This window comes from Symsagittifera roscoffensis, chromosome 4, assembly GCF_963678635.1.
Source record: "Symsagittifera roscoffensis chromosome 4, txSymRosc1.1, whole genome shotgun sequence".
Lineage (NCBI taxonomy): Eukaryota > Metazoa > Xenacoelomorpha > Acoela > Convolutidae > Symsagittifera > Symsagittifera roscoffensis.
The window spans coordinates 63904836-63931237 of NC_087065.1; the positions used below are offsets into that span (position 1 = coordinate 63904836).

Genomic DNA, 26402 nt, shown 5'->3' on the forward strand with positions numbered 1-26402 from the left:
AGATACCAAAGTTTTGCAAATTATTCAAGTCTGAATATCATTTAAGCTAATAATTTATGCTAATTTTTAATTGAGAAAAACAGGTTTCATATCTCTCTCTCCCCTTTTCTTTTTTCTGTTTTTTCTCGCTTCAAATAAACCGATTGGCTTTCCAGATTCATCTATTAGCTCATAGTATTCAAAAAATTAGGCCATACTTTTGAGTGTTAATTTTTTATTAAGATACCTCTATCTCAGTTGCTTATTTCACGCTAGTACTCATGTTCTGCAAGTGAAATTCGCAGACAGTTGAACCCCATTTTTTTGCGTGTCGTTGAATTTACGCAAAAAATTAATAGAGATTTTACCAACTTATTTTTCCAGACACGTTTTGGTAATTTTTTGAATCCCTTAAACTCCCTTTTGCAGTTTTGTTTGCTTGTTTTCGCCAAAAGCATTTTCGCATGCGTGATGTTTCTTTTCAGAAATTTTTTTGTAAAATATTGGATGTGTGTTGCAATTTTCTGATGTTTGTGCGTGCAACCTATTTGTCTATAATGTTGGTCTTGATGATTTTCTTGGCTTTTTTTTCCTGGAAATTTTCCTTGGCTTTTTTTTCCTAATAGAGATTTTACCAACTTATTTTTCCAGACACGTTTTGGTAATTTTTTGAATCCCTTAAACTCCCTTTTGCAGTTTTGTTTGCTTGTTTTCGCCAAAAGCATTTTCGCATGCGTGATGTTTCTTTTCAGAAATTTTTTTGTAAAATATTGGATGTGTGTTGCAATTTTCTGATGTTTGTGCGTGCAACCTATTTGTCTATAATGTTGGTCTTGATGATTTTCTTGGCTTTTTTTTTCCTGGAAACAGTTTGAAACTTTCATCACACTCAAATTTGTTTTTTTTTGTGCTTTGGCTTTTGATTTCTTTTTAAGTTCACTTCATTTCCGTTTGTTAAAGGAAGGCTAATGCCTCTATCGAACAGCTAAATTGTGAAAATCTCGAAAACCGTGAATGATTTCTAATTGCAAAAATGGACTTTCCTTTTCTGAATTCTCAGTGGAATATAAATTCCCTTTTAGTCCTGTTGTTTCTACATGGGATAAGCTAAAAAAAAAAATCGCCGAACCTGAACAATTCAAATAGATTCAACGTGATGTATTTTTTCTTCAAAATAAAGAATTTCGGCTTCTTCAACTTTTTATCGGCTTCCTAGTTCTTTTACAGTTTTTGAACCATCTGTTGGCTATGTTTTGTTTACCATTCATTTTTTATAGCAAGTGAGATGAAGCTCTTGCATCTTCTTTGTTTTTAAATTTGATGGACGATAATTTTGCGTTTTTTTTTTCGATTTGGTTATGTTTCTGTTTGAATTCGCCTCTGGGAATGACTGTTTTGAATGAACAGCGTTATTAATGGAGCGTTGTGCTTTAAAGATAGATACTCCGATGTTGATTAATAATGAAGGTGAGCTTGAAGTAATTTGCTTGATTGCGTTACATCTGCTGTTTTAACCAGTATCTTAAATCAACTAGCGATCAGTTTAGTGTTTGAATCTTCCACTATCGCCATCTTGTATTTAGCTCAGTTTAATGATCTGACAGCAATTGCGCATCAACTTGTGCAGATAACGATTTAAACTCCAGTTTGTAATATTCTCATACTGAAAAAACACATACATATATCGAATATTGCGGGCGCGGATTTAGAGCCAGATTTTCACCTCATTTCATTTTTTTTTCTTACCATTTCAAGCCGGCAACAATAATTTTTTGAGATCTCAAAGTGAAAAAATTTTGAAAAATTTTCGCCTTATAAGGCATCATTTTTAGAAGTTTGGCAAAGTACATATTTTTTGTTGAAATCAAAGTTGGGTGATACGTTACAATAGGTGGTAATTTTGAGTATAGTGCATGTATTAAATTTGAGAACTATAATGCATAATATAATCATCTCAATTTCAATCAATTGTTCTACTACTGAGATTTTTTTTGTGAATACATTGCTCTGCCAAATGAAATGCAATTCAAAATTTTACACTTCTTTTGCCAAAAAATTCGGCTTTTGAAATAAATTATAAATAGTGTGCGAAGTATAGCAAAAAGCGATCCAGCTATTGAAATTGAACCTACCATCTATTGTAACATATCACCCAAAGTAGCCTACAGTCAAATAAATTTCCTAAATTTATACCAAAAGTGATGCTTGGGTTGGCAAACGAGTTCGATTCTAGAAGGGATCTAAGTCCGCAACTGTATCACTATAGGTACGCAAATACTAAAAACCGGTTTTTTGTCGGACATCTGCCATTTAAAAAATTAGCTTCAACATGGAAGAGCATCGCGACAGTTTTGATGGGAAGTTACCTCCTGACCTCGCAGCTCAAGTAGGTTACACAGAGGTCAAATATCCGGATCAGTTTAACACTAGAGTATCCGGATTTGATTTTGCCAAGTGTGGAAACACCGTTGATTTCGACCAGATGTTGTCGGAGGCATCTCTCGCGACTGGACTTCAGGTCGGTGTTTTCGTAATTCTTCATTGATAACTTTTCTAATGGAGAAGTGGAGATATTATATCTCAACTGCAGATAGTAAGTATCAAAAAAAAACCGAAGGTTAAACAAAGTTTCTGGTAATAAATAGCAGACGAATGAGAATTGTTATCAAATGCGTCATTTTTTTTCAGCTGTAAATAACGTTATATAAATAACGAAGATCGCCTTCCAGCTGAAAGTTTGATAATTGCTCAAGTTTAAATGACTTTTTTTTAATATAGCCCGCAAACTTTTGCTTTTCTTTGGATCAAAAACTCAATGAGACCATGATTTCTTTTTCTAAGCTGTTAAGATCTCTTGTCGCTAAATGTTTTGTAAAGATTGGTCTCGAAAAAGTTTTTCCGCATAAATGTTTCATGACAATTTCACTCACCAATTTAAAAGAAGTGTGAGAACACTATTCAAACTCCGCATTCTCGCAGGCGACGATGTTTGGCAAAGCTGTGGTGGAACTGAAGAGGATGATTGAGGCGAAGTTGAAGGGACACTTGACGGAGGAGGAGAGTAAGAAACAGGAGATGCCCGATGTGGACTGGAAACCCACGCCCTGTACCATCTTCATGAGTCAGTTCATTCAAGTTCAACTTTCATAATGCATTTATTAAAAGTTTGAATTCAATTGTTTTTTTTATATTTCTTTTTTTTTCTGGAGTGAGATTTATTAGACTGTAATGACTCAAAAAAGCACGTTTTTGTATAAAAAAGAAAATTTTAAAATTGTAAGTTTTTTTAATCTTCGTTGTAAATGGTCTGCCAAAAATTGAAGAAATAATTATTTAAGAACGGTTTTCTGCAATTCATGACATAGCTGGATTGTTTAGGCTACACGTCCAACTTGATGACAGCAGGCACCCGGGAGATCATCAGGTACCTGGTGCAGCACAAGATGGTGGACTGTATAGTGAGCACTGCTGGGGGTATCGAAGAGGACTTCATCAAGTGCTTGATCCCAACCACCATCGGCTCATTCGACCTGGACGGGGAAGATCTCTTCAGGCAGAGAATAAACAGGTGTGTATAAGTTCAAGTAGATTTGTTTTAGTCGGCGCAAATTTTTTGGAGTGAAGTAGCTACTTTTGAAGCGTAAACAAACTAAAGTAACTTTTCAGTTATTTAGGTTGTATAATAGATTTTTCAAAGTTTTTGTTCCTTTTTTTGAGAGGTTTTGAATTTTTTTGAAGGGAAGTTTGACAACTGATTCATTTTGAAGATCGCTTTTCAAATTCAATCAAAACAAGGACAGCAACTTAAGCTTTCTCAGTACAGAAATGCAAATATTGAAGCTTCTGGAATTTTGAAGAGCTCTTAAGTGATATAATTTGTTCTGAGACTTGAGAATTTAAAAAAATAGTCGCGTTTATTCTGTTTCCTCGAATTCATTCACCTTTTTCCAACTGTCTACTAGCAATGTTTGCAATGCTAGCACTCGCTTTCAAAGTCATTTATTACAGATTTTGCATTACTTCAATTAAAAATTTGAGCTAATCAGTAGTTGTAAAGAAAAACTTGTATTCTAATTCAAATTTTTAATTGCAGTCATAAAGAACTATCTTATTAAACTTTTCTTCTTTGTTAATTGATGAAAGTCTTATGGTCCGCTTCAATTTTTCTTCTTGAATTTTTCTCATATTATTAGGAACGGAAATATTCTGCTGTCTCTGAAGCACTACGCCCTCTTCGAAGACTGGGTAGTACCAATCGTGGACAAGATGCTGGAGGAGCAGGATGCCGGATACCATTGGACCCCGTCGAGGTACTCATTCAACTATCAAATCATTTCAATCTGTTTTCAAACAATATATAACTTAGATACCATACCGTACATACAAAAATTGTTTTCACGCACTGGATGGAGTATTTATTTTGTTTGGAACCAATTGGATTTCTGAATAAATAATTCGAATTTATGAGCCTTTAAAACTGATTCTGGTAGTTACTCAATAAAGAACTCAGCTCTGATAATTAGGAACTCTTCAGAAATAAAGTCGCCAGTTACCTTTTTTTTTGTTTTTTGCCACCGCGAAATTTTGAATTGGGCGATTTGATTTGAGGTGCATAACAGTATGCCTAACATCTATTTGTCACTTTAGCGCATAAATGTTATTTGAAGGTTTATCCGACGACTAGGAAAAGAAATCAACAACGAAGAGTCAGTCTACTACTGGGCGTACAAAAACAACATCCCTGTTCTCTGTCCCGCGCTTACAGACGGAGGAATCGGGGATCTGCTCTTTTTCCACGCCTACAAACACGACGGACGCACGCTGTCAATTGATATTGTTGAAGACGTTCGCAAAATTATGAATATTGTTGTCAAGTCCAAGTCTACTGCCTTTTTTCTTCTCGGCGGAGGAGTGTCCAAACATCACATTCTAAATGCAAACGCGATGCGTCACGGTGGCGACTATGCGGTGTTCGTGAATACTGCGCAGGAGTTCGACGGATGCGACTCGGGAGCTAGACCGGATGAAGGCAAGTCATGGGGGAAAATTCACGTGAATGCGAAGCCGGTAAAAGTGTTCTCAGAAGCCTCACTAGTGTTGCCACTCTTGGTATCTCAGACATTCTTCAAGTATCAATCTGAGTTCGATAAGATTTTGTAAAACTCTTCGAGTTAATTTTATGATATATCTGGTTTTACATGGAATGTCTAGTAAAACTCAACACCATTGATTCATACAAATTTTTTTCATCTGAATTAACGTATCAAGCCAAACGTATTAAATTGCTCTGAGTTGATAACGCTTGTGATAAGTTAGCTTTATTCAATCGGAACATTGACTTTTTTCAGGTATAATTTTGTTCACCAGAATTACTGAATCATTGGTAATAGTAAACGTGAACATTATTAAATAGATACTCAATTTCTGGAAAAATGGGATTAAACTACTGGTTGCTATTACAGCGGACTCTTGATCTTGAAAAGAGTTCTGGAACTTGTATTTGTAACTTAATTGTTGGTCTCCTTTTTGTCTGCTTGTTACGAAATGATGTGCGTAGTTTAGACTGAAAAATGTGATGATTTTTTAAAGTTTTTCTTCAGGAAAATGTCTTAAGGTTGTCTAGGCTCCTTTTTGATTTTTTGCGGTGTTACTTTTGATTTATTTTTAACTTCAGTTCATTTGCTTTGCTCCGTTCAAAAGGAAGACAAACTCCATTATCGGACAGCAAAAGTGAAAAGGCCAAGCAAAACGTTATTCGCTAATTTTGAAAGTGACTTTTATTTTTCAGAATTCTCAGCGGAATAACAATTTCGTATAATGATCCATTTTTCTCAAATTGAGTTCATTTTATCAAAAAAGTGCTCATCAAATTTTTTTCAAGTTCAAAGGGCTTTAAGGCCATCTATTTTTAACTCACAAATTCACAGGTTTGTATTTTTTTTCTGTTTCCTCGCGTTCGTTGACTTTCTGTCTGCTGGCTGTTTTTTTTTCGTCAGTATATTTTTCACAGCATAATTTTTGCGGATATAAATAAACTGTACTCAAACAGAAAGTTAATACGATTTTTCAGGGGCGGATCTAGGATTTTCTCGAGGGGGGGGGGGGCGATAATTTTGTCGACCTTTTTTTTAGGTCGACCAAATTGATTTTTTGAGCTCTCCCTAAGCACGGTTTAGTACCTGTTTGGGCAAAATGTTCTGCGCCGCAGGCAAAATTTTAAAAAACAGTCCAAACAAGGCGTTTTTATAGGCACTTTTTGGAAAATTTTGACCAAAAAATCGCGTTTTTTCGGCGCGCGCTCCCCCTCAAAATTAGTATGTATTGGCGCCTTTAGAAAAATTTTAGGGTCCGTCACCAAAAATGGATATTTCAAAATAGTACAAAGGGGGGACCCATTGGGTCGGCAGGGGGTCTCGAATCCCTGAGGGGGGGGGGGCGTCCGCCCCCCCTTCCCTAAATCCGCCCCTGCAATTTTTCCTGTAATTTGTTTCACCTGCAGGAGTGTGATGTTTAATCGGGATTTTGACCTTTTTCCCCGTAAACAAATCTGTAAGAAATAGGGCTTTATTATGGAATCTAGTGGTCTAGATTCATATTGTCTAGTGGTTATACACGTGCTTTTGGATTTTAAGGTCTGAAGTTTGAATCCCGGCCTGATCTTGTTTTTTGTATGTATGTAATATCAATATATTTTTGTCACCTTATGTTCCAACGCATGGATTATCTTCTGACAAATCTCCTTATAATTGAAACTCGCTCTGCAAATTTAAACTGCTCCCATTTTGTGTAATTTGTTTTTATTATTATTATTAATATTTTGTTTTGATATCTTTAGGTGCATCATCGGCAGGTTGAGAAACTTTCATTACGCAAAGTACAATGGTTGAAAAAAAAAACATTTTTTTTTGTAGCGGGAGTTTAGTATTTCCTGTTATTTTTTTTTCAACATAATTTTAGATTTCTGATGCGTACCAGATCAAAGAATGATGCTGAAGTTGATTCAATCAAAAATGAGAACGCGAGACAGTCTCCGATTTTGAAGGAAATAACAAACAATTTAACAAGAGACCCTCTGAAAAGAAAACTGTCCATTTCATGTGATTCAAAAATGAGCTCCAAAGGTAAACGTAAAACACGATCAACTAGAGCTGGTATTGAAGACGACACGGAAGTGCATGAAGCTGCAAAAACTGTTGAGCCGAAAGCTGAACCTTGTTCCGATGATGAACCTTTAGGTCGCGTGTCGTCAAAATTAGATCTAATTTCTAGTAAAGGTAAAGATGACGCAAAAGTTGGGCGGAAGCGGAAATCTCCAAAAGTTTCTAAATTAGAGGTGAAATCTGAACCAATGTTAAATGATGATCAGAATGAAACCCAAAATAGAAAAAACAGATCTAATGCGTCAGAAAACCAAAAAACTGAAAATGGGAGGTTGTCACGAAAAAGTAAGATAAACGCTGTGAAATGCTTGGAAAAGTCAGCAAAATTAGAAGCGAAAGCAACAAAATCTGAGTATTTTTCTGATGCAGACGACGAAGATGAAAAAATGATGAAAATGGATGATCTGGATTCAATAAATGAATCAACCTGGGACAGTGGAACGGATGCTCCTAAGAAAAAGAAGAAAAAATCCTATAAAATCTCGAAAAAAGATCCAGTTGAAAATAAAAAGAGGGAGTTATCTAAATCAGACCAGGCGAAGACTAAAGTAAAAGCCACTACCGGTAAAAAGAAATCGAAGAAGAGCGGAAATTTGTCTGGTGAAGATTCGAATTCTGAAGAAGAGTGGGAGGAGATCGAAGGTGTGAACAAAAATGAAGTTATCAACAGATTGGCCCAGATGAAAAGTTCACAGGATGTCACAGTTGTAATCGAGAAAGACAAAGATGAGGCCTTCAGGAGTTATGTAGGTCAAGTTTATCGGAAAAACAGAAAACTGCAACAAATCGGAGTGCTGAAGGCCTATTTGATGTGTTTCTGTGCGGCAGGCCGGTACAGAAATGAAATTTGTAATTCGCCTCTGTTGCAATCGTTAGTATTTAGCTTAATCCCAAAAGAACATCAATCGAAGCCGTTGAAATCTTGGAATGTCGAATCATTGAAATTATTTGATTCTTGGTTTGGAAAAGTATTTAAAATTAAAGAAAATTTGTTTGGGAAAAATCGGGTGACAATTGAAAGCATGTCAGCAAACGTTGAAACTAGAAATTGCAATTATTATGCAGAATTTGTTATGATCTTTGTTTGTGCTCTAAGAAGTTTGGGGTTCCAGTGCAGGTTAACTTGGAACTGTCAAAAACCGCCGGCCGTTAAGTCGAAAGGTGACTTGACCGAATGTGAAAGGAAAGTTACTAATCAAATTTTAGCTGCTCGCGATCAAATCGAGAAGGAAAAGAAACTTCAAGAAACAAAATGCGTCGAATTAAAGGAAAAGTCTGAAAAAACAAAAACTGAATCCGGTCAGAAAGAATCAAACGAGGATGACAGTGAAATGGAATCAGCAAGTGAACCTGAAAACTCCCCGGAAATTAATCCAGATGACATCGAAAATATGAGGGCACTCTTGATGCAGACTGAAAACTACACCGACAGAAACAGCTTGATAAGTAGTGATTTAAATAAATGTAACGAAACCACATCGTCTTATTTCAAAGAAGAAAATGTGAAAGTCGACAAAAATTTTGCAAAGACTGGAAAGATGAAGCCGAAATCAAATAAAAAAGAGGAAACTTCGAAGGTTAAAAAAGCTTCTGATGAAGCCGAGGAATCCGAAATTGATTCACAAGATTTCGGAATCAATCTTTGGTGCGAAGTGTATCTCGCTAAAGAGCAATGTTGGATCCCTGTCTCACCTGTTGATAAAATCTACAATAAACCATATGTATTAGAAAAACAAGCCCAGAAGCCAGTTTCTTATGTGTTCAGTTTCGATAACCAAAATCGTATGAAAGATGTTACGAAACGATATGCGTTAAGATGGGGATCAGTCAACCAAAAAACCCGTTTAGACTGGATTGATAAACACCAAGGCAAAACATGGTATAGCTCATTATGCAAGTTATTTGCGCCCCTGGAAAAAACTGCTGATGCGAAAGAAGACATTCAAATCCAAGACCAAATGGCAAACATGCCGATTCCAGGCACAGTCGCGGAATTAAAAGACCACCCCTTGTACGTGTTGGAGCGCCATCTGCTGAAATTTGAAGTGCTGCACCCGAAAACAGCGCCAGTACTTGGCTACGTTCGCAACGAGCCGGTGTTTTCTAGGAAATGTGTCAAAATTTGTCACACAGAGCAAACGTGGATGAAGGAAGGAATGAGTATAAAAGAAGGGGAGGAGGCGGTTAAATATGTGCGTCCCTTGATATCGAAGTTCAAGTTGCGGAAACTAGAAGGCCAAGAGGTTCCAATGGTCGGACTGTTCGGCGATTGGCAAGTTGAACTATACAAGTCGCCTCCTGTAGTCGATGGACGAATCCCACGTAATGAGTACAATAACGTGAATCTGTTCAAAATGCACATGTTGCCACCAGGATCTGTCTATTTAGACCTGCCAGGACTTGATAAGGTGGCGAAAGAACTGGATGTGGACTGTGTTCCGGCCATGCGAGGCTGGGACTTCAGTGGCTTTCACGCGAGGCCAGTTCTGGAGGGATTCGTTGTGTGTGCGGAAAACGAGGACCTGCTTCGAGAATTTTGGCAGGAGAAAAGACGTGCGGCAGAAGCGAAAGTGAGAGAAACAAGGGCAATAGGCAATTGGAAAAAAGTCGTGAAGGCGCTGAGGATTAAAGAGATAATCAGACGGAAGTACGAGTATTCAGAAGCGAAAGACAAAGCGGCGAATGCTGCCTCGGCTGCTAACAACCCTGATGATTTCGAGGAACTATAATTTGATCAACTTCAGTATTGAAATTTGATTTTTTTTTGATAACCTGTGAGTCTTTTTTATTATTATTTCGCAATTTGAGTGCAATAGGGTATAATGATGCTGATTTCAGTTTAATTCTGCATGGTTTTGTTTGTATTTTCGCTTCAATTTACTGAAATGTCTCCTAGAATTTTTACGGTTTTTCGAATTTTGAAGAGCTGCAGATTATTTCAGATTAATCATATAGATACAACATAAAGAGGCATGATTACCCTATTTGCGCGAGTAACATGTCGCCAGCGGAAGCCATCATTTCAAATTAAGTCCTCCCATGTGTTACATGAACCCATTGGAGTACAACAAACTAGACATTTCCACCCAATAATCTATTCAGCTCTTAGCTTCGGTGGCCGGATTAGTGCGGCTCTACTAGGCAGGTCTATGAGGAAAAAACTATCTAAACTTCCCGAGTTGGAACAAAAACAGAAGAAGAAATCGCTATTGAAGTTTTTCGGGATCTTGAGCGGTGCATTAGTGTGTGGAATGTCAGTGTCGTATTTGAAGCACAGAGACAGAGTTTTGTTCACGGGAAGGAAGCGGTCTGTAACAGTTGGAGAAAAACAGATGCGCGAAATTGCCGACCTCACAGAGAAAGCTGTAAGATTAAATGAGTAGAATTCAATACAAAAGAAATATCATTTTAGATACACATGTCTGTTAAAAATTCTTGTTGATCAGATCAAGGTTGAAAAAAGAGGTTGGAAACCGGTTTGCAGCGCGTATTTTGTCAGGAAAATCGACCCTATTTTTTTTCTTTTTTAATGGCCGGAGTTTTATACTGTTTTTGTTTCGACCGGAAAACAGCGAAAAGAGAAAAACGATATCTTTTGAGTTGTGATAGCATACGAAGACTTGGTTTCTTCTAGTGTTATCTGTTGTAATTTTTCCGGCTCTCAAAGAAAGTGACAGAATATTTGTGCTCGGGGTGGTTTTTCTGCAGACCATTTTCGAAATTTAACTAGCCATTTTTGGCGGTATTCTTTGTCAATTTGGAACAACAGGCGAGAAATCCAGCACTATTGCGTAAATGCCGAGTTAATCCAGCTTAGAAAACCTTCAAAACTGAAATGAGGCATGTTTCAGAAAAAGTCATCATTTTTTGATAATTTGTTGTCGCCATTTACTTTTTGTTTTGAACACTACTCCAGAAACGCTAATGGAGAGTCGGAAAATTCAGGGTGTCCTCCAGATACGAACAGTCGTGTTTTGTTCGTATGCGAGGTGCAACGTAGCGTCTCGGTACCTAATACTACTAATAACGACATCGTTCCATGAGAGATGCGTTAGGTAACAATATTGATAACCGGGTACTAGACTTTTCCCGTAAACAACTTTGTTCACAGAATGGGCAAAATTTTTATTCATTTCAATAGCACCAAAGTTAGTGTAGTAGTTGCATTTAAGCTATGGGCTTTAGGTTCTTGTTAATGTTTCGAGAGTATTTTTTTTCTGTGCCGAAAATTTTCGGTAGAATTTCAGCGCTGGAAGAGGTCGACTTTAATTTCGTCGGCTTATTTTCCGAATGTTTTTTTTTCGATGTTTTTTTTTTTAAAAACTGTAACTTTACCTTTCAGACTCTTAAAAAACATCAACATGAAAAAGTTTTCACATTTTTTTTAGTTCAAGTAACCGAATTGGTTCAATCTTTTGTTTTTGGTTGATCGATCGGTTCTATTTTTTGATGCAAATAAAATAGCTCAGTAGTTTTTGCACATTTTTTGTTTTTCACGTTTTTTTTTCGCTTGCAGATAAGAATAATATGTTTCCGGACTCATTCATTTAAAAAAAATTGTTCAAAGATACGCCTTTTTTTGTTTACGTTTGCAATTAGCAAGTGTTATCAAAACGGAATATAGATTTTTTTCGGGCTAATAACTAGTTTTTAACAGAATCACTTGAATCTTTCTACCTTTGGTTCATATTAAATCAAAATTCAGACGTTATAGAGTTAACGTACCTGCCGAAAAGAGAAAGGTAATGGGTTCAAATCCGGCCAGGACCTGTTTTTTCGTGTTTTCCGGTTTTGGGCAATCAATTGAGTTCCACGAAATTTTGCCTATTTTTTTGCTATTTTTTGATTTTTTTATGCTATTCACAAAAAAGTTTCGGAAGTTGTTTCGTTTACAAAATCAAGGAGTGTTCTGTGCATTTGAGGCAGTGGTAACACTCATGTTTGAGATGCCATAGCAATGAAGTCCGATTCCTGTCGGGACTTGTTTTTTAGTGGAAACAGAAAATTTTTTGAATATTTTAGACTTTCGTGTCTTCTAATTTCTGTCGGTCGGAATAGGTTTCGAAGAATGTTTCTAATGGTACAGGTAGTTTTGTTCCAGGAAGTTTTTGTCCTTTTCGTAATTTTTCTTAACAAAAAAACGATTTTTTTGAAGATTATTTTTTCAATTTTTGGTTTGTCTTTTGATTTGCTGGTAATTATAGTCATTCATTTTTGTATCGTAAGTGGTGCGAAGCAGCCTCACGGTCGTGTCAATCAGCCTCACACAAATGTGTATTTGTGTGAGGCTGATTGACACGACCGTCATCGACTTCCAAATTTGTATTGCCTAACATCCATTTTTCCCTAATTGAATTCTTTCGATGTTTTAGATTTTGGATCAATATGAAGGCAAAGTTCTGTCAGCCAAGTCACAGATTCACCGTGTAAGTCAGCAGCATAAACAATTTTGGTGCTATAAAACAATAGGTGGTAGGTTCAATTTCAATAGCTGAATCGCTTTTTGTTATACTTCGCACATTATTTAAAAATTATTTCAAAGCCATTTTTCTAAGCAAAAGGTGTGAAATTTGAATTTTTGAATAGCATCTCATTTGGCAGAGTAATGTATTTACAAAAATTATCTTAGTCTTAGTACAAGTGATTGAAAATGAAATGACTATTTTTTGCATTATAGTTCTCAAATTAATACCTGCTCTAGACTCAAAATTACCACCTATTGTAACATATCACCACAATTTTTTTGCGACTATATTAATAATAATAAATTGTTTGTAATGTAGATTCCATTCACTGTAAAATTTACTACGCTTACAACCAAATGAAATCCCATTGCGAGAAAGCCGCGGAACTTTGCAGCCCGTTTTCAGGCGCCTCTGATCCTGCTATGACTTCTGTTGGTTTGTAAAATCGATAGTTAATCAATAAGAATGATTTAGTGAAAAAAAAGTGTAACCAAAAAAAGGGAAATTTCAGCAGTATACCTACCCTTGACAGCAAAATTTCTTTTGAATACTACTACTCAAAAATAAGTTTAACCAGTTGATAATTTCCTAGAATAAAATTGTCCAAAAGCTCATGATTGAAGATTTTTAATCGATATTCTGTGCAGCTCTGAACCCAGGTTACAAATTCTGGGTAATACGTGGAACAAATTTGAAATGTTTTCTAATTCTAACATTTATCGAAGTTTTTTCTCTCTGGATCAATTGAGTAATCCTACCCTTTTCTATGTTTTTTATGATTTTTTGAGAATGGGAAGATTTACGGTTTTAAATTTTTCAATATATGTAACCAACTATATTTTGTTTTTTTTTTAAATGAAATGGTGCGGAGGTCATTGTTGCTGTGCACTTTTACTTTCTGAAAAAATATTGGAAAAAAATCAAAAGTTTGACTTTCTCATTTTTTGTTTTGATGTGGGTAATTTGCGAAAGGGCTTGAGTTTGAGGAAAAAAGTATTAGTAGTTGGATGATACTTTGGTAATCATACTTTGGTGTCTCTTAAATCGAAACGCTGTGCCAATCGTAGATAAAGAGATTTCTAAATAATTTCAAATCTCAATTAGTACTGGGTAGCCCTTGTTTACGAAGAAATTTTACAGATCGGGCTGCATGATGATGATGATACCGATACAACTCACCAATTGAAACTAGCTGCAAAACTCTCGGGATAGGTCCTGATTTTTTTTTCAGGAAAATTCATAATTTTGTTCCGGCTCAAATTTACTTTATCGCAGTTTGACTTTTGATTTCTTTTTAAGTTCAGTTCATCTCGATTTCTTTTTAAGTTCATTTCATTTCGTTTTTTTTTAAAGGAAAGCAAGCTCTACTATCCAACTGCAAAAGTGTACAGGTCAGGAAAAACATGTTCAACTTCTAGTTTCGAAACTGAAATTTCCACGCAAAATGAAAAATTTTTCTATTGATCCAGTTTTCTCAAATTGATCTAATGTTATCAAAAACTGTCAATCTGAAATTGTTCTAGAAGTTCAAGGAGCTTTAAGGCCATCTTTTTTTTCGAAATTTGTAAGTTACCATTTTTTTCCAACGAATGAGTTAGTGGTTTTTTAAGAGAAATGAACGTAGTGAAGACTCGTATATAGGTTTTGGTATTTTTTTTGTTTTTTTTTTCAGGAAAATTCCTATAATGTTCTAATAATTACAGATGTGCATTCATTACCCTTGCGATAAGCAGGGGTATTGCAATCGGGTCCTAGACTTTTCCCCCCGTAAACAACTTAGTCCACAGGACTCTTCTGAACTTGTGGTACCTTGGTTCATAATGAATTCAAGTTTCTTAGTGTCTCCTGCACACTTAGCCTGGAGGTAACGAATACGCCTAGGACGGTAAAGGTCTTGGTTTCTAATCTGACTAGGACCTGTTTTTCAAATGGTAAATATTCCGGTTGGAAAAAATTCGGCCTATAATTTGTCTGCTTATGTTTTGTCGGCTTAGTTGCCAGATCTAAGAATCGTTTTTTTTTGCTGTAAACAAATTTCTCCGTAGTTGCTTTAAGTGTTTTAATTTTTTTTAAAATCCGGTAGAATCGAAGTTTGTTTCTAATACTAGTTGTAATTTTACCAACTCGATTTGTCAATTTTTGTTTTCATTTTTGTCTTTTTTATCGGGTTAATAAGTTTCGGCTTAACTTATATCGACCTAGTAGCCACTTATTGCGCCGTTCCTGGATCGAAAAAAGTTTGCATGCGTGCGTGTTGTCTGAGGGGAAGGACAGAATTTTTTTTTTAATTTGTTCAGAGTTTTTTTCTGCATGAAAAGTTTTTGCTCAGGTATTTTCGGCTTTGGTACCACATGGTAATTATAAATTCAAATTCAATCAAGCATCTGGCGTAGAGGTGACACAACTGCTTGAGACTGCAGTTTCCTTGACATTTTTTATTGACAAAAACTATTGTTTGATTTTTTTTCAAATTTTTCTGTTTGATTTAAATCAAATTTGTATCGCAAGTGGTGAGAAGCTCAGCTTCGCCTCTGTGTACATATTAATGCATTTAGAAGTGCACTAGGTACATATGGACTTGTTGAGTTCACTGGAAATTCATCTGCTGAAAGTTACGTGAATAGCACTCTACAAATACGAACGTGGAGATGGCGCGAAAAAACGTGAACGATTTCTAGTTTCGAAAGTGGAATTATTTTTGTAGATTTGCAGTGGAATAAAAAGTTTACCTATTGATCATTTTTTCTCAACTTGGGTCTTTTTATCAGACAAGTGGCAATCATAAAGTGTTCCAGAAATTCAAAGAGCTGAAAGGCATCAAATTTTTTCTTTGAAATTTGAAAGTTGAAATTTTTTCAACAAAGTCAGTGTTTTTTTTCTGTATTATTGCGTTCATTACTCTCCAAGTTTCAGTTGGCTATGTTTTTCTATTTACTTGAGTTTTTTATTTTTTTTGCAACTGTCTGTTGGCTCTTTTTTACTTTTTCCGTAAGCTTGTTAGAGCTTAAACTCCGTCTATTTTTCTATTCTCTATGTAGCTCAAAATTAAAAGCTGCAACTATTTCATCTCAAATAGGTTCATCAAGTTTGCTAAATGCAATAAATGTCAAAAGATGACGATTCTGCCATATGCTGTGAAAATTGTTCCAGGTGGTTCCCTTGTAATATGCAAAAATCTATCAAGTCACGATGTGATTTATCTCGGGAAACTTTAAAACTGTCTGTGGATTTTAGACAACTGCATTGAGCCCGATGTGTTCCTCAGAGCAAAAATGTCATCTATGTAAACCAAACATAAAAAGAATGAAAAGAAAACGATTTCAAAAACCATAGAATTTTTCGTTTTAAGATCCATGTTTATGAAAGAACTTCTGTCTCAAGCGGAATTTGAAATTGAAAAGAAAATCCTTTCCGCAAGTTATAAAATGAACGAAAGAAGGAAAAGAAAGAAAATATTTCAGCATAAAAAAGTGGACTTTTCAGTTAGGGCATTCTATTGACAACTGAAAACAGCTATTGCTTTGTGAAATTGAGTTCGATACCAATTAACTATCAGTCTCTGCGTACTATGGGCAAAAGATAATCTTTACTAATTCTGTTATTGGCCTCGTTTTTTTCCGAAACTTGGTTATCCGATAAAATCAAGAGCCCAGAAATCTTTAATGGCGCAAACATGAGTCTTCTGTAGAAGTGACTGAAGTTATGGCAAAGACGGTGAACCCGTTATTGCAACTTATTTCGATGAATTCAGGTTCTCTTACAATCTTTCGATTCTCGAACACTCAATTTTTCAGTGTGTGTTCTTAGTGGTAATTATTCTTGTCTTTTTAAATTTTGATTATTAGCCACGTGTTAGTGCCAGTAGATGTTTCAACATTATGTAATTTTTAAAACGGTTATCCGCTTTTGTTTCACGAGTTTGCATTTTTTCTTGTCTTTAACATATTTCTAATGGGCAATTTAATTAAACCTATAATAAACTAGGGTTATCATCAGCAACGAACTCGGTTTATTAGCTATTTCTTTCCATGTTTTCGAAATTGGGTTGAATCAGTTCAGCGACTCATTGCAGGGGCGGAAAAAATAGATTTAGTTTTCAACAACCAAAATTCTTCGGCCTACGATATTCCCGATACATATTTTAGCGACCAATGTCTAGTAGTTTTTCACACAAGCTCACCTAGATTGCAGGTAGCAGCGACTCTGGTTTTTAATGCCTTGCTCAAAAATTCAAAGTTCAACGGAGCCTGAAACCTTTTTGTCCATTTGATTTCCGAAGTAGATGGCGACAAAATCAACTTCTTTTTTAAATGGGAAATTTCGTTTCATATTACTGCTTTGATTCTCACTTCACCAAGAAAAAAAAGGTGTTAGCTCTTTTTTTATTTTTCTCATGCATTGAAATTACTAAAGGCTCGACGTGCAATGCAACATAAACTCGACAAAAAATGACTTTTCTGGCTCTGACTTCTAGTCAAGAAAATAAACCGTTGAATTGAATGACTCTTTTGAACTCAACTCTTTTGAACTTTTGAGATGGCGACAAAATCAACTTCTTTTTTAAATGGGAAATTTCGTTTCATATTACTGCTTTGATTCTTACTTCACCAAGAAAAAAAAGGTGTTAGCTCTTTTTTTATTTTTCTCATGCATTGAAATTACTAAAGGCTCGACGTGCAATGCAACATAAACTCGACAAAAAATGACTTTTCTGGCTCTGACTTCTAGTCAAGAAAATAAACCGTTGAATTGAATGACTCTTTTGAACTCAACTCTTTTGAACTTTTGAGATGGCGACAAAATCAACTTCTTTTTTAAATGGGAAATTTCGTTTCATATTACTGCTTTGATTCTTACTTCACCAAGAAAAAAAGGTGTTAGCTCTTTTTTTATTTTTCTCATGCATTGAAATTACTAAAGGCTCGACGTGCAATGCAACATAAACTCGACAAAAAATGACTTTTCTGGCTCTGACTTCTAGTCAAGAAAATAAACCGTTGAATTGAATGACTCTTTTGAACTCAACTCTTTTGAACTTTTGAGATGGCGACAAAATCAACTTCTTTTTTAAATGGGAAATTTCGTTTCATATTACTGCTTTGATTCTTACTTCACCAAGAAAAAAAAAAGGTGTTAGCTCTTTTTTTATTTTTCTCATGCATTGAAATTACTAAAGGCTCGACGTGCAATGCAACATAAACTCGACAAAAAATGACTTTTCTGGCTCTGACTTCTAGTCAAGAAAATAAACCGTTGAATTGAATGACTCTTTTGAACTTTTGAGATGGCGACAAAATCAACTTCTTTTTTAAATGGGAAATTTCGTTTCATATTACTGCTTTGATTCTTACTTCACCAAGAAAAAAAAAGGTGTTAGCTCTTTTTTATTTTTCTCATGCATTGAAATTACTAAAGGCTCGACGTGCAATGCAACATAAACTCGACAAAAAATGACTTTTCTGGCTCTGACTTCTAGTCAAGAAAATAAACCGTTGAATTGAATGACTCTTTTGAACTCAACGAGTATCTTTTGGCTGAAAAGTGCAATATGACAATTTCCAAAAAAAAACATCTTTAGCTCCTACGTTCGCTCAGCAAAAATAAATCAAATCAGCAAGAATAACTCATTTTTCCTGGTGTCATTTTAGTTCAGAAAGTGTCATTTTAGTTCAGTTCCTGGTGTTAATTTATTTAAGTTCCTGGTGTCAATTTAGTTTAGAAAGAACAACTAGTGACATGGAAAAAGCAGTGGGTTCCCATAAATAATTCAGTTCAGTATTCGACTCGAAATCAAAACTTGTGGTCGTTGATAAATTTTCAGAAATTATATCTGTTGTCCTAATTTTTTCGAAAATGCTGTGGACCTTTTTTTTAGGTCGACCAAATTGATTTTTCGAGCTCTCTCAAAGCACTAAAAAGTCCCTGTTTTGTTCAAAATTTGTGCGCCGCATGCAAAATTTTGAAAACACCAAAAATTTTTTAAAACAACAGGCCAAAAAAGGGCTTCTCAAAATAGTACAAAGGGGTGCCCTTTGGGGCGGCAGGGGGTCGAATTCACGAGGGAAGGGGGGGGGGCGTCCGCTTCCCCCTTCCTCCTCTAAATCCGCCCCTGTATGAATAGCCATCTTGCTGGAAGAGAGCACTCGTTACTACTATACATACAATCGATTTCATATTTGACAAAAAGTTGAAGGTCAATCAGCATCCTTTCAAAAATATCGTTGAATCTAGAACGAATCATTTTCATCAGCGTTAAACATCAGCTGAAATTTGCACCATTATAATTTTGCGGAACTTTAGTTGGATAAAATATGTATTTCTGCTGTAGAAAATTTGAATTAAAGAATTGACATCCCTCAGAGACCTATTTTCGCTTCTCATGACTCTAAATTTGGAAAAAAAAATTGGTCATTTTATACTAAGCGAAAACAGCAAACACAAGTCAGACGATTCATGTTTTCAGTGGTTCAAGAACTGCCAATGAACTATTGGGACTTAAAGTTATTGACATTAGCGCCTAATTCGATATCTTTTGACGGGCTGTGAGTTGTTATTTCAAAAGTAATTTGAGAGCTTTCGGTTTTGATATTTTGTGTTTTTTTTTACGTTAAATACTACTGCCGAAGTTGTCGCTCTTAGAACTTGCCATTTTATAGGTTTATCGAGAACTTAAATGAATACAGAGCAACTTACTATTTTTGAAACTAATTTAGACCAAATTCTTATTCAATTTGTAATGTGATAATGTTCAGCCATTAGATGTATAGCCAAAATGCATTGTTGTTTAGCCAAAATTCATTGTTGCTTAACTATTATTCCATCTGTGAATTAGGCTTTTTTTCCTTCTTCTGCAGTGCATTTCCCTTCAACAAAGTTCCCTTTCCAAAGAAAGGTAAAACTATTTTAAAGAGTGAAGTCGAGTATTTTAAAAAAAGTAAAATATTTAAAATAAGAGTGAAACCGAATATTTTTTTCCAGTTCGAGGATCGCCCGAGATTTTACCGAAAAATTTACTGATATTTCGAGTTATTTCGAGCTATTATTTTGTGGTTTCTGCTCCTAAACTAAAATTATGCATCGATCTTAGATACACAGAGGTTGAAAAAATCGTATTTAAAAGGTTAATCTGTTGTCCTGCAAATAACAAAGACAGTTCCGACCAAAAATATCGCAATTGATCTTCGAAAAAACTGAAAAATGGTTACCATAGTTAAAACAACTTACAGGGCAATCATGTAGTAAAATATAGTGTAACAGATTTGTGCTTAAGGCTAGGTGGATTTTTTTTACAAGCAGTACAGATTAATCAGTACAGATTAATACAGATAGTACAAATCGATTATAAAGACATTTACAATAGTGCGGAAAATATGAAAATAGTTCAGAGAAATTGCTCTAAGACTGAAGAGCCAGAACTACTAGGTAACAAAAGTTGCTCGTATTTTAAATTGCTCAAGGATTACAATTCATAGAATAATGAAAGAAATCAAAAGACAGACTGTCGAGTGCAAAACAGCGTTACAAGAGAAAATCAATTTAATCTGATCGTGAAATTAGAAAATTATTGCAATTTTGTCGCCAAAATCCAGCTGAAATTTTACAAAATATTAATGAAATGCTTACAGCAAGAACTCATTATCAAGTTCACTACAAAACAATAAGAAATTGTATCTCGCAAACTATGTTCGCCCAGTTTTTAGAAAAATCTGCAGCAATTTTAGGAACAAAAAACGGGAAACTGAAGATTGTTTGGTACAGAACTCGATTAAATTTGAACATTTTTCAATGGAGACATTTTATTTTCTCAGAAATGCCAGGTTGTGATAAATAATTAAAGTAAATTACGTATTTGGTGTCCAAAAGCTCAACCTTATTGCTATCAACAGTGTGCTACAAAAAATCCAAAAATTTTTGCTCTAATGGTGTGGGCGTTTGTTACCTTTCACGGAGCCAGAAAAGTATTTAAATTGTCTGGAAACGTTAGAAGAAGAAGAAGAATTAATTTCACTTAACAAAATCAGATACACTATTATATTAAACAAAAAGAATATTTTTTATTACATAATAAATGAGTCAACAGTTTACCCAGGATTGTTAAGTGAGGATACGCAAAGGGTTTTCTTCAAACCCACTAGGAGCGTACCCCACAGATTACACAAAAGAAAAGCACATCAATGAGTTATGAATAAGTGATAAATATAATATTTATGAAACCAAATAGCAAAAAGAAAAAATTAAATTTTTTTTTACAAATTAGTTAACGCCTCATCCACATCGCGAAAAAAGCCCTTAAATTCTCTAGAAATTTGGGCAGAGTAACGTCCTCTTTTTGACCATTTTTCAAAATTTCTTGAAATATGACTATGTCCTTTAGGTGCAAATGTTGTTGCAGATAAGTATATCGATTCCCTACAATCCTACTTACCCAATATATTTGACTCTTTTTGTGGCAATGAAATTGTCTTTCATCAGGAAAATGCGTCTAATCATACAGCCAGGAAATGACTTAGATATTTCTGGATAAACAACATAAACCAGACCACCTGGCCAGCTCACTCACTTGACCTAAATCACATAGAATATATGGCTCGACTGCAAAAGAAAAGTGAAATTAGAAACTGGTTTTGTAGCTTTTGGTGAGGAACTATTTGATTTGTTGTGAAAAAAAGTTTCTGGAATACCCGATCGAGAAAATCCAAGATTTGTATGACAGCCTGTCTCTAAGTGAACATAGTGAAGGGATGCATCACTAAATTTTAATTTTGAAAAAAAAATTGAATCTTTACCTGTGTGGCTTTAATGCTGTTTTCGGTTTAAAGAGAAGTATTGGTTCAATTCAAAGGTGCAGCAGCTGTTTTTGTACGTGGACTGTAGAAAGTTTTAACAATGGATTATACATCAAAATAGCAAAGTTGAGTTCAGTTCCAAATTACTGCTACGTTTAAAATGTCGACAAGCAAGTTTGGCAAAATTTGGAACAGCTCCAATTATTCTCAAATGGTTATTGGAATTCGCAAAACGGAAACCAAATATAACAAAAGCTAGAAGAAAAAAATTTCTCTTCGTTTTTCTACGATTTCAGTGTGAACAAAATTTTTGTGTACGAAAGTTTTCGTTCAGACAAAACTGTTCAGTGATAACAAATCCAACAAGACTGCTCGTATCAGGGCGAAGCCCTGAATGTTCCGACTGCCTTTTAAGCTAGGCCCGAATTTGAGTGAGTTTTATTTGCGTTTCATCCTAGCTTGAGAAAATTTGGCTTGAAATTTTCATATGAGTGGAATATAAATTGTTGACTGTACTACATAGAGTTCATCATTTTCAAACTTTCAGAAAAATATCAGAATGAGCAAACAATTCATCAGTCTTATTTCGATCCTAACTTTGACAAGATTAAAGAAAACTCAGTCAATATTGTTGATGTTGTTGTAGCTACATCGATCTCTGCGCTGAGCTTCTGATTGAGTTAGAGAGACAAGAGACTGATGTAAAATGAATAGATATTGGGCACCACTCTGTTGGGTGATGCGTGTTCCAGCCTCGTAGAGGCATCCATTCTTAGAACCCTCAGTCCATTTTCTTATCATGTTACAGCACTTTCAGCCGTTATTTGGATTTTTAAAAAAATTGTTCTGATTTTTTCCTTTTTTCAGACTATTTTTCAGACCGGTAAGACATCACACTGCATTTGCAATCCTCAAAGTATTCCTCATTTTTCAAATATTTTTTTTTGCTCTTATTGGCTATTTTTAATCTGATTGATCAGTTTAGTCCCCTGTGACTTGCTTAAAAAACGAAGGGTTGGAAAAAATTGGAAAAAAAATGTTTTAAAGATTTTTTTCCCTAATTTCAGCTATGTTCTTTGCAAAATAAGATTGCATAGAATGCATTTTGATTGCAAAAAATGTAACTAACGAACTAAATTTTCCCTCAAATTCAATGTGCGGAATGAAAATTATTTTCAACGGTATGTAATGTTTAGACACCAGCGGATTTAGGGGGGCGGATGGCGTATCCCCCCTCAGGGATTCAACCCGCTGCCGACCTAAAGGGTCCCCCCTTTGTAGTAATTTGAGATATCCGTTTTTGGCTTAGGACTCTTAAATTTTTCTTAAGGCGCCTAAAGCGACTTTTTTGGCTTGTTTATTTCAAAGTTCAGCCTGCGGTGCAGAAAATCCTAGATCCGCCCGTGTATTTAGATTCCAATTCCTTTTCAGGTTGTGGAATTAGCGGCCGCTAAAGTCTTACGAGCAAATCGCGATCTAGAAGCTGTCAGTAACATACCCTGGAAACTCACGGTTGTTCATTCACCAACCAAAAATGCATTCGTGCTTCCGGTTAGTGTAACGCTAGACTGATGATTCAGTTACTTAAGACTAAACGCTAAAAAAAACAAGAATAGACAATTTGTCCCAACGTGGAGAATAAAGTTTGGATTTTTAAATTTTTTCTGATAGTTTTAGTGAGTATATGGGACGCTATCCGAATTTATTGCTTTTTGTTTGTGCGCGCTCGCGTGAATTTTCTCAGTTCACGCTTAATACGCGTGAATTTTCTTAGTTTTTAAAATGGGACTCAGATTTATTTTTTGGCTCAACAGGTCTTTTTTTAGATGTTTCTCTCAGCGGAGAAGTCTTTCCACCTTAAGAAGCTTGAAGTGTTTACTCGTTGTTTTGTTTCAGTAGAATGGCCACATCTTCGTCTTCACCGGATTTATTACAGAGTTCGTTCAAAATGAGCATCAGTTGGCTTTTGTGCTTGCACACGAGATCGCACATGTGTTGCTGAAACATTCTGTGAGTAGATTTTTTTGCTTCTCCGCTGCTCCTGCTGTTACTTATTGTTCCGAAATTCAAAGTAAGTGAGGAATATATATGCTCGGGGAGGTTCAGACCACTTGTATAAAACTCTGGACCCTCGGGGGATCGACCTCTTGATCTTCATGGGGCCAGCCTAGTAAAAAAATGCTTGTTTTATTATCCCGCACTACAAAATTGTTCCACATTGAATTGAAGCAGCTAATCTATTATATATTTAAATGAGGGCTTCACTATCTCGCCATGTTTAAGCTTTTTCAACCTATTATTTTTGCATGTTTAACAAAAGAATTTTGTCACGTTTAAGCTATATCGTATATTGCACTGGTTAAGATTTTTCAATTTTTCAGTTTGAGTTCAGTGTTATTTCACCAAGTTTGAAAATAGCAGCCCAATATTTGGATGCTGTCAGGGCTTCACCAGGTGTTGCAATTTTGGCCTCCATATATGAGTAACCAAATCTTTTTAATTTACGAGATACGGCAATTTTTGAGATTTTTCAAAAATTTCTAGAAACCGTAACTTTAAAAAATTTCTTAAAGTTTGAAATTCTCAACCCTGTAGTTAGGTGCTGCCAGGGTACTCTCAGGCGTTGCGAATCTTGCCTCCAAGTCTCACTTCTCAAATCCTTTTAGTTTTCGAGATATGAAGTTTTTTATGATTTTTTCAAAACTTTTCAAAAAAAAAAACTAAGATATTAAAAAATTCCAAAATTTTGAAGATCTCAATCCTGTTGTTGAATATTGTGAGGGTACTTTCAGGGGTTGCGAATTTTGGCACTGATTGTGGCTGCTCAATTCCTTGTAGCTTTCGAGATATGACGTTTTTTGGATTTTCAGAATTTTTCAGAAAACTAAGATATAAAAAATTTCACAAAACTTGAAATTACCATCTCTGTATCTGTAGTGAGGCTCTTTCAGGGTACTCTCAGGAGTTGCGAATTTTCCGCCAATTATGACTGCAGAAATCTTTGTTTTTCTTTCGAGATATAATGTTTTTTTTATTATTTTCTCCGAAATATTCAAAAAACTTAAATATTAAAAATCAAAAACTTTGAAGATCTCAATCCTGATATTGGAATCTGTCAGGGTACTCTCAGGTGGTTGGAAGTTTTGCCTCTGAATATGGCTGCTGCTCAATTTCTTGTAGTTTTCGAGATATGACGTTTTCTAGGATTTTTTCAAACAATTTTCAGAAAATTTCCAAATCTCACTTCCTCCAAAAATTTTTCTCCTAATCTCACTTCCTCCAAAAATTTCCTCCAAATCTCACTTCTCAAATCCTTGTAGTTTTCGAGATATGACGTTTTTTATGATTTTTTCAAAACTTTTCAAAAAAAACTAAGATTAAAAAAATCTAAAGTTTTTAAGATCTCAATCCTGTAGTTAGAAACTCTGAGCTTACTCTCAATGGTAGCGGATAACCTTGCCTGTGAATTTGACTATTCAAATCCTTGTACTTTCCCAGTTTTCTGTGATTTTTTCAAAAAATTTCAGAAAACTTAAATTTAATTTTTTTTCTTCGAAATTTGAAATTTTTGTTATGGGGGCTGTCAGAGTCATCTCAGGGTCTTTCGGGTTGCGTATCTTGCCTTCAAATATGACTGCTCAGCTTTTTGAGATATGACGTGTTTTATGATTTCTTTTTAATTTTTCAGAAAACTTGGATTTTAAAAAATTCAAACTATTTTGAAATTCTCAAACTTGTAGTTGGGTACTGTAAGGGTACTCTCAAGGTTTCATGTTACAAGTTTTGCGTTCCAATGCAACTGCTCTAATGCTTTCAATTTCTGAGATGTGACGTTCGTAGTTTTTATTAATTGTTCAAAGAATTTAGATTTAAAAATTTTCTTATGTTCCCATCTCTTTTTAGTGAGGCTTTATCAGGGCACTCCTAGGGGTTGCGAGTTTTTACTTCAAATTTGACTGCCTAAATTGTCGTAGTTTTCGAGATATGTCGTTTTAATGATTTTTTCAAAAAAATTCAGAAAACCTAAATTTAATTTTTCAAAGTTTGTGGAATTCCTAACCCTGAAGTTGGGGGCTGCCAGAGTATTCTCAGGGGTTGCGAATCTTGCCTCCAAAATGAGTGCTCAATTTTTTGTAGTTTTAGAGATATGGCACTTTTGGTTTTTTCAAAAACATAATCAGAAAACTTCAATTTGAGTTTTCTCAAAATTCGAAGTTTCCGACCCTGTAGTTGACTACTGTCAGTACCCTCAGAAGTTACAAATCTTGCGTCAAAATTCAAATGCTCAATTGCTTTTAATTTCCGAGATGAGAGGTTTGACTGTCATTTTAAAATTTTTCAACAAACTTCGATTAGAAAAGAATCACAAAATTGTATGTTTTTTCAAAATTTGAATTAAAAAAAAACTTGACTAACTTTGCAAAATTTGAAATTGCCAGCCCTGTAATTGGGTGCTGTCAGAGTACACTCAAAGGATGCAAATATTATTTCCAATATATACCGTTTTTTTATGACTGTCATAAATTCGAAGCACCGGAGGTGCGTTACACGCTTGTTAATTTTATTAACTCCATTCACGACTCAAATTGCAACACTTGATTTTTGATTTTATCAGCCTAAAAATTATAGTTTTGCCTATTTTTTGAACCAAAAATTATCCGAGGCCAATTAAGAGCAGTCAGAACATTCAGGGCTTATGTCTTGTTACGAGCAGAAAATGAAAGTCTTATAACGTTATGGACGCAGCTTTTTAACTTTGCTTTCGAGTACAACCTTTAACAAGGCTTACATCCGAACGCTTAAGAATCATTCAGTGCAACCATCAGGCTCAATTGTTGAAAGGCGTTTAGGCAAGAATTGTCAATCAGTCTGGAATATTCAGAATGTTTTTGAAAAAGTCCGAAACTCTTTAAACAGCATGAACTCGATTCAACTTCAAGGCTAGACAGCCTCTGCCCAATTTTTGTCCAAAATTTTGCGTTTTTAGATTCATTTCATTGTGAAACGAATCA

At 35.2% G+C, this 26402-nt stretch overlaps 3 protein-coding genes across 10 annotated transcripts in view; all 3 read left to right on the forward strand.

Moving 5' to 3' along the window:
* Window positions 1–1265: 1265 nt before the first annotated feature.
* On the forward strand, window positions 1266–5252 carry LOC134843654 (deoxyhypusine synthase-like). 5 transcript variants are annotated; one of them, XM_063859853.1, is made up of 6 exons: window positions 1266–1624; window positions 2302–2497; window positions 2959–3100; window positions 3358–3547; window positions 4173–4289; window positions 4647–5252. In XM_063859853.1, the coding sequence occupies exons 2-6, from the start codon at window positions 2309–2311 to the stop codon at window positions 5137–5139; spliced, it is 1131 nt and encodes a 376-aa protein (XP_063715923.1). In that variant the 5' UTR covers window positions 1266–1624; window positions 2302–2308; the 3' UTR covers window positions 5140–5252. The 5 variants fall into 5 exon arrangements, with proteins under 5 accessions (XP_063715923.1, XP_063715921.1, XP_063715922.1 ...); XM_063859851.1 differs by having other exon boundaries at window positions 1269–1689; window positions 2246–2497; XM_063859852.1 differs by having other exon boundaries at window positions 1269–1672; window positions 2246–2497.
* Window positions 5253–6939: 1687 nt separating this feature from the next.
* On the forward strand, window positions 6940–9984 carry LOC134843653 (DNA repair protein complementing XP-C cells-like). The gene has a single exon (XM_063859848.1). It carries the CDS (start codon window positions 6944–6946, stop codon window positions 9866–9868), a length of 2925 nt encoding a protein of 974 aa, XP_063715918.1. The 5' UTR covers window positions 6940–6943; the 3' UTR covers window positions 9869–9984.
* A 101-nt stretch (window positions 9985–10085) lies between these two features.
* The window catches only part of LOC134843924 (metalloendopeptidase OMA1, mitochondrial-like), a 47594-nt gene continuing 31277 nt past the window's right edge, over window positions 10086–26402 (forward strand). For 3 of the 4 annotated variants that reach the window (XM_063860267.1, XM_063860268.1, XM_063860270.1), the window contains exons 1-4: window positions 10086–10504; window positions 12512–12565; window positions 22822–22941; window positions 23290–23400. In XM_063860267.1, the coding sequence (XP_063716337.1) occupies window positions 10112–10504; window positions 12512–12565; window positions 22822–22941; window positions 23290–23400 (678 nt within the window). In that variant the 5' untranslated portion in view covers window positions 10086–10111. The remainder of the gene's footprint in view (window positions 10505–12511; window positions 12566–22821; window positions 22942–23289; window positions 23401–26402) is intronic. The other variant, XM_063860269.1, reaches the window with a different exon arrangement.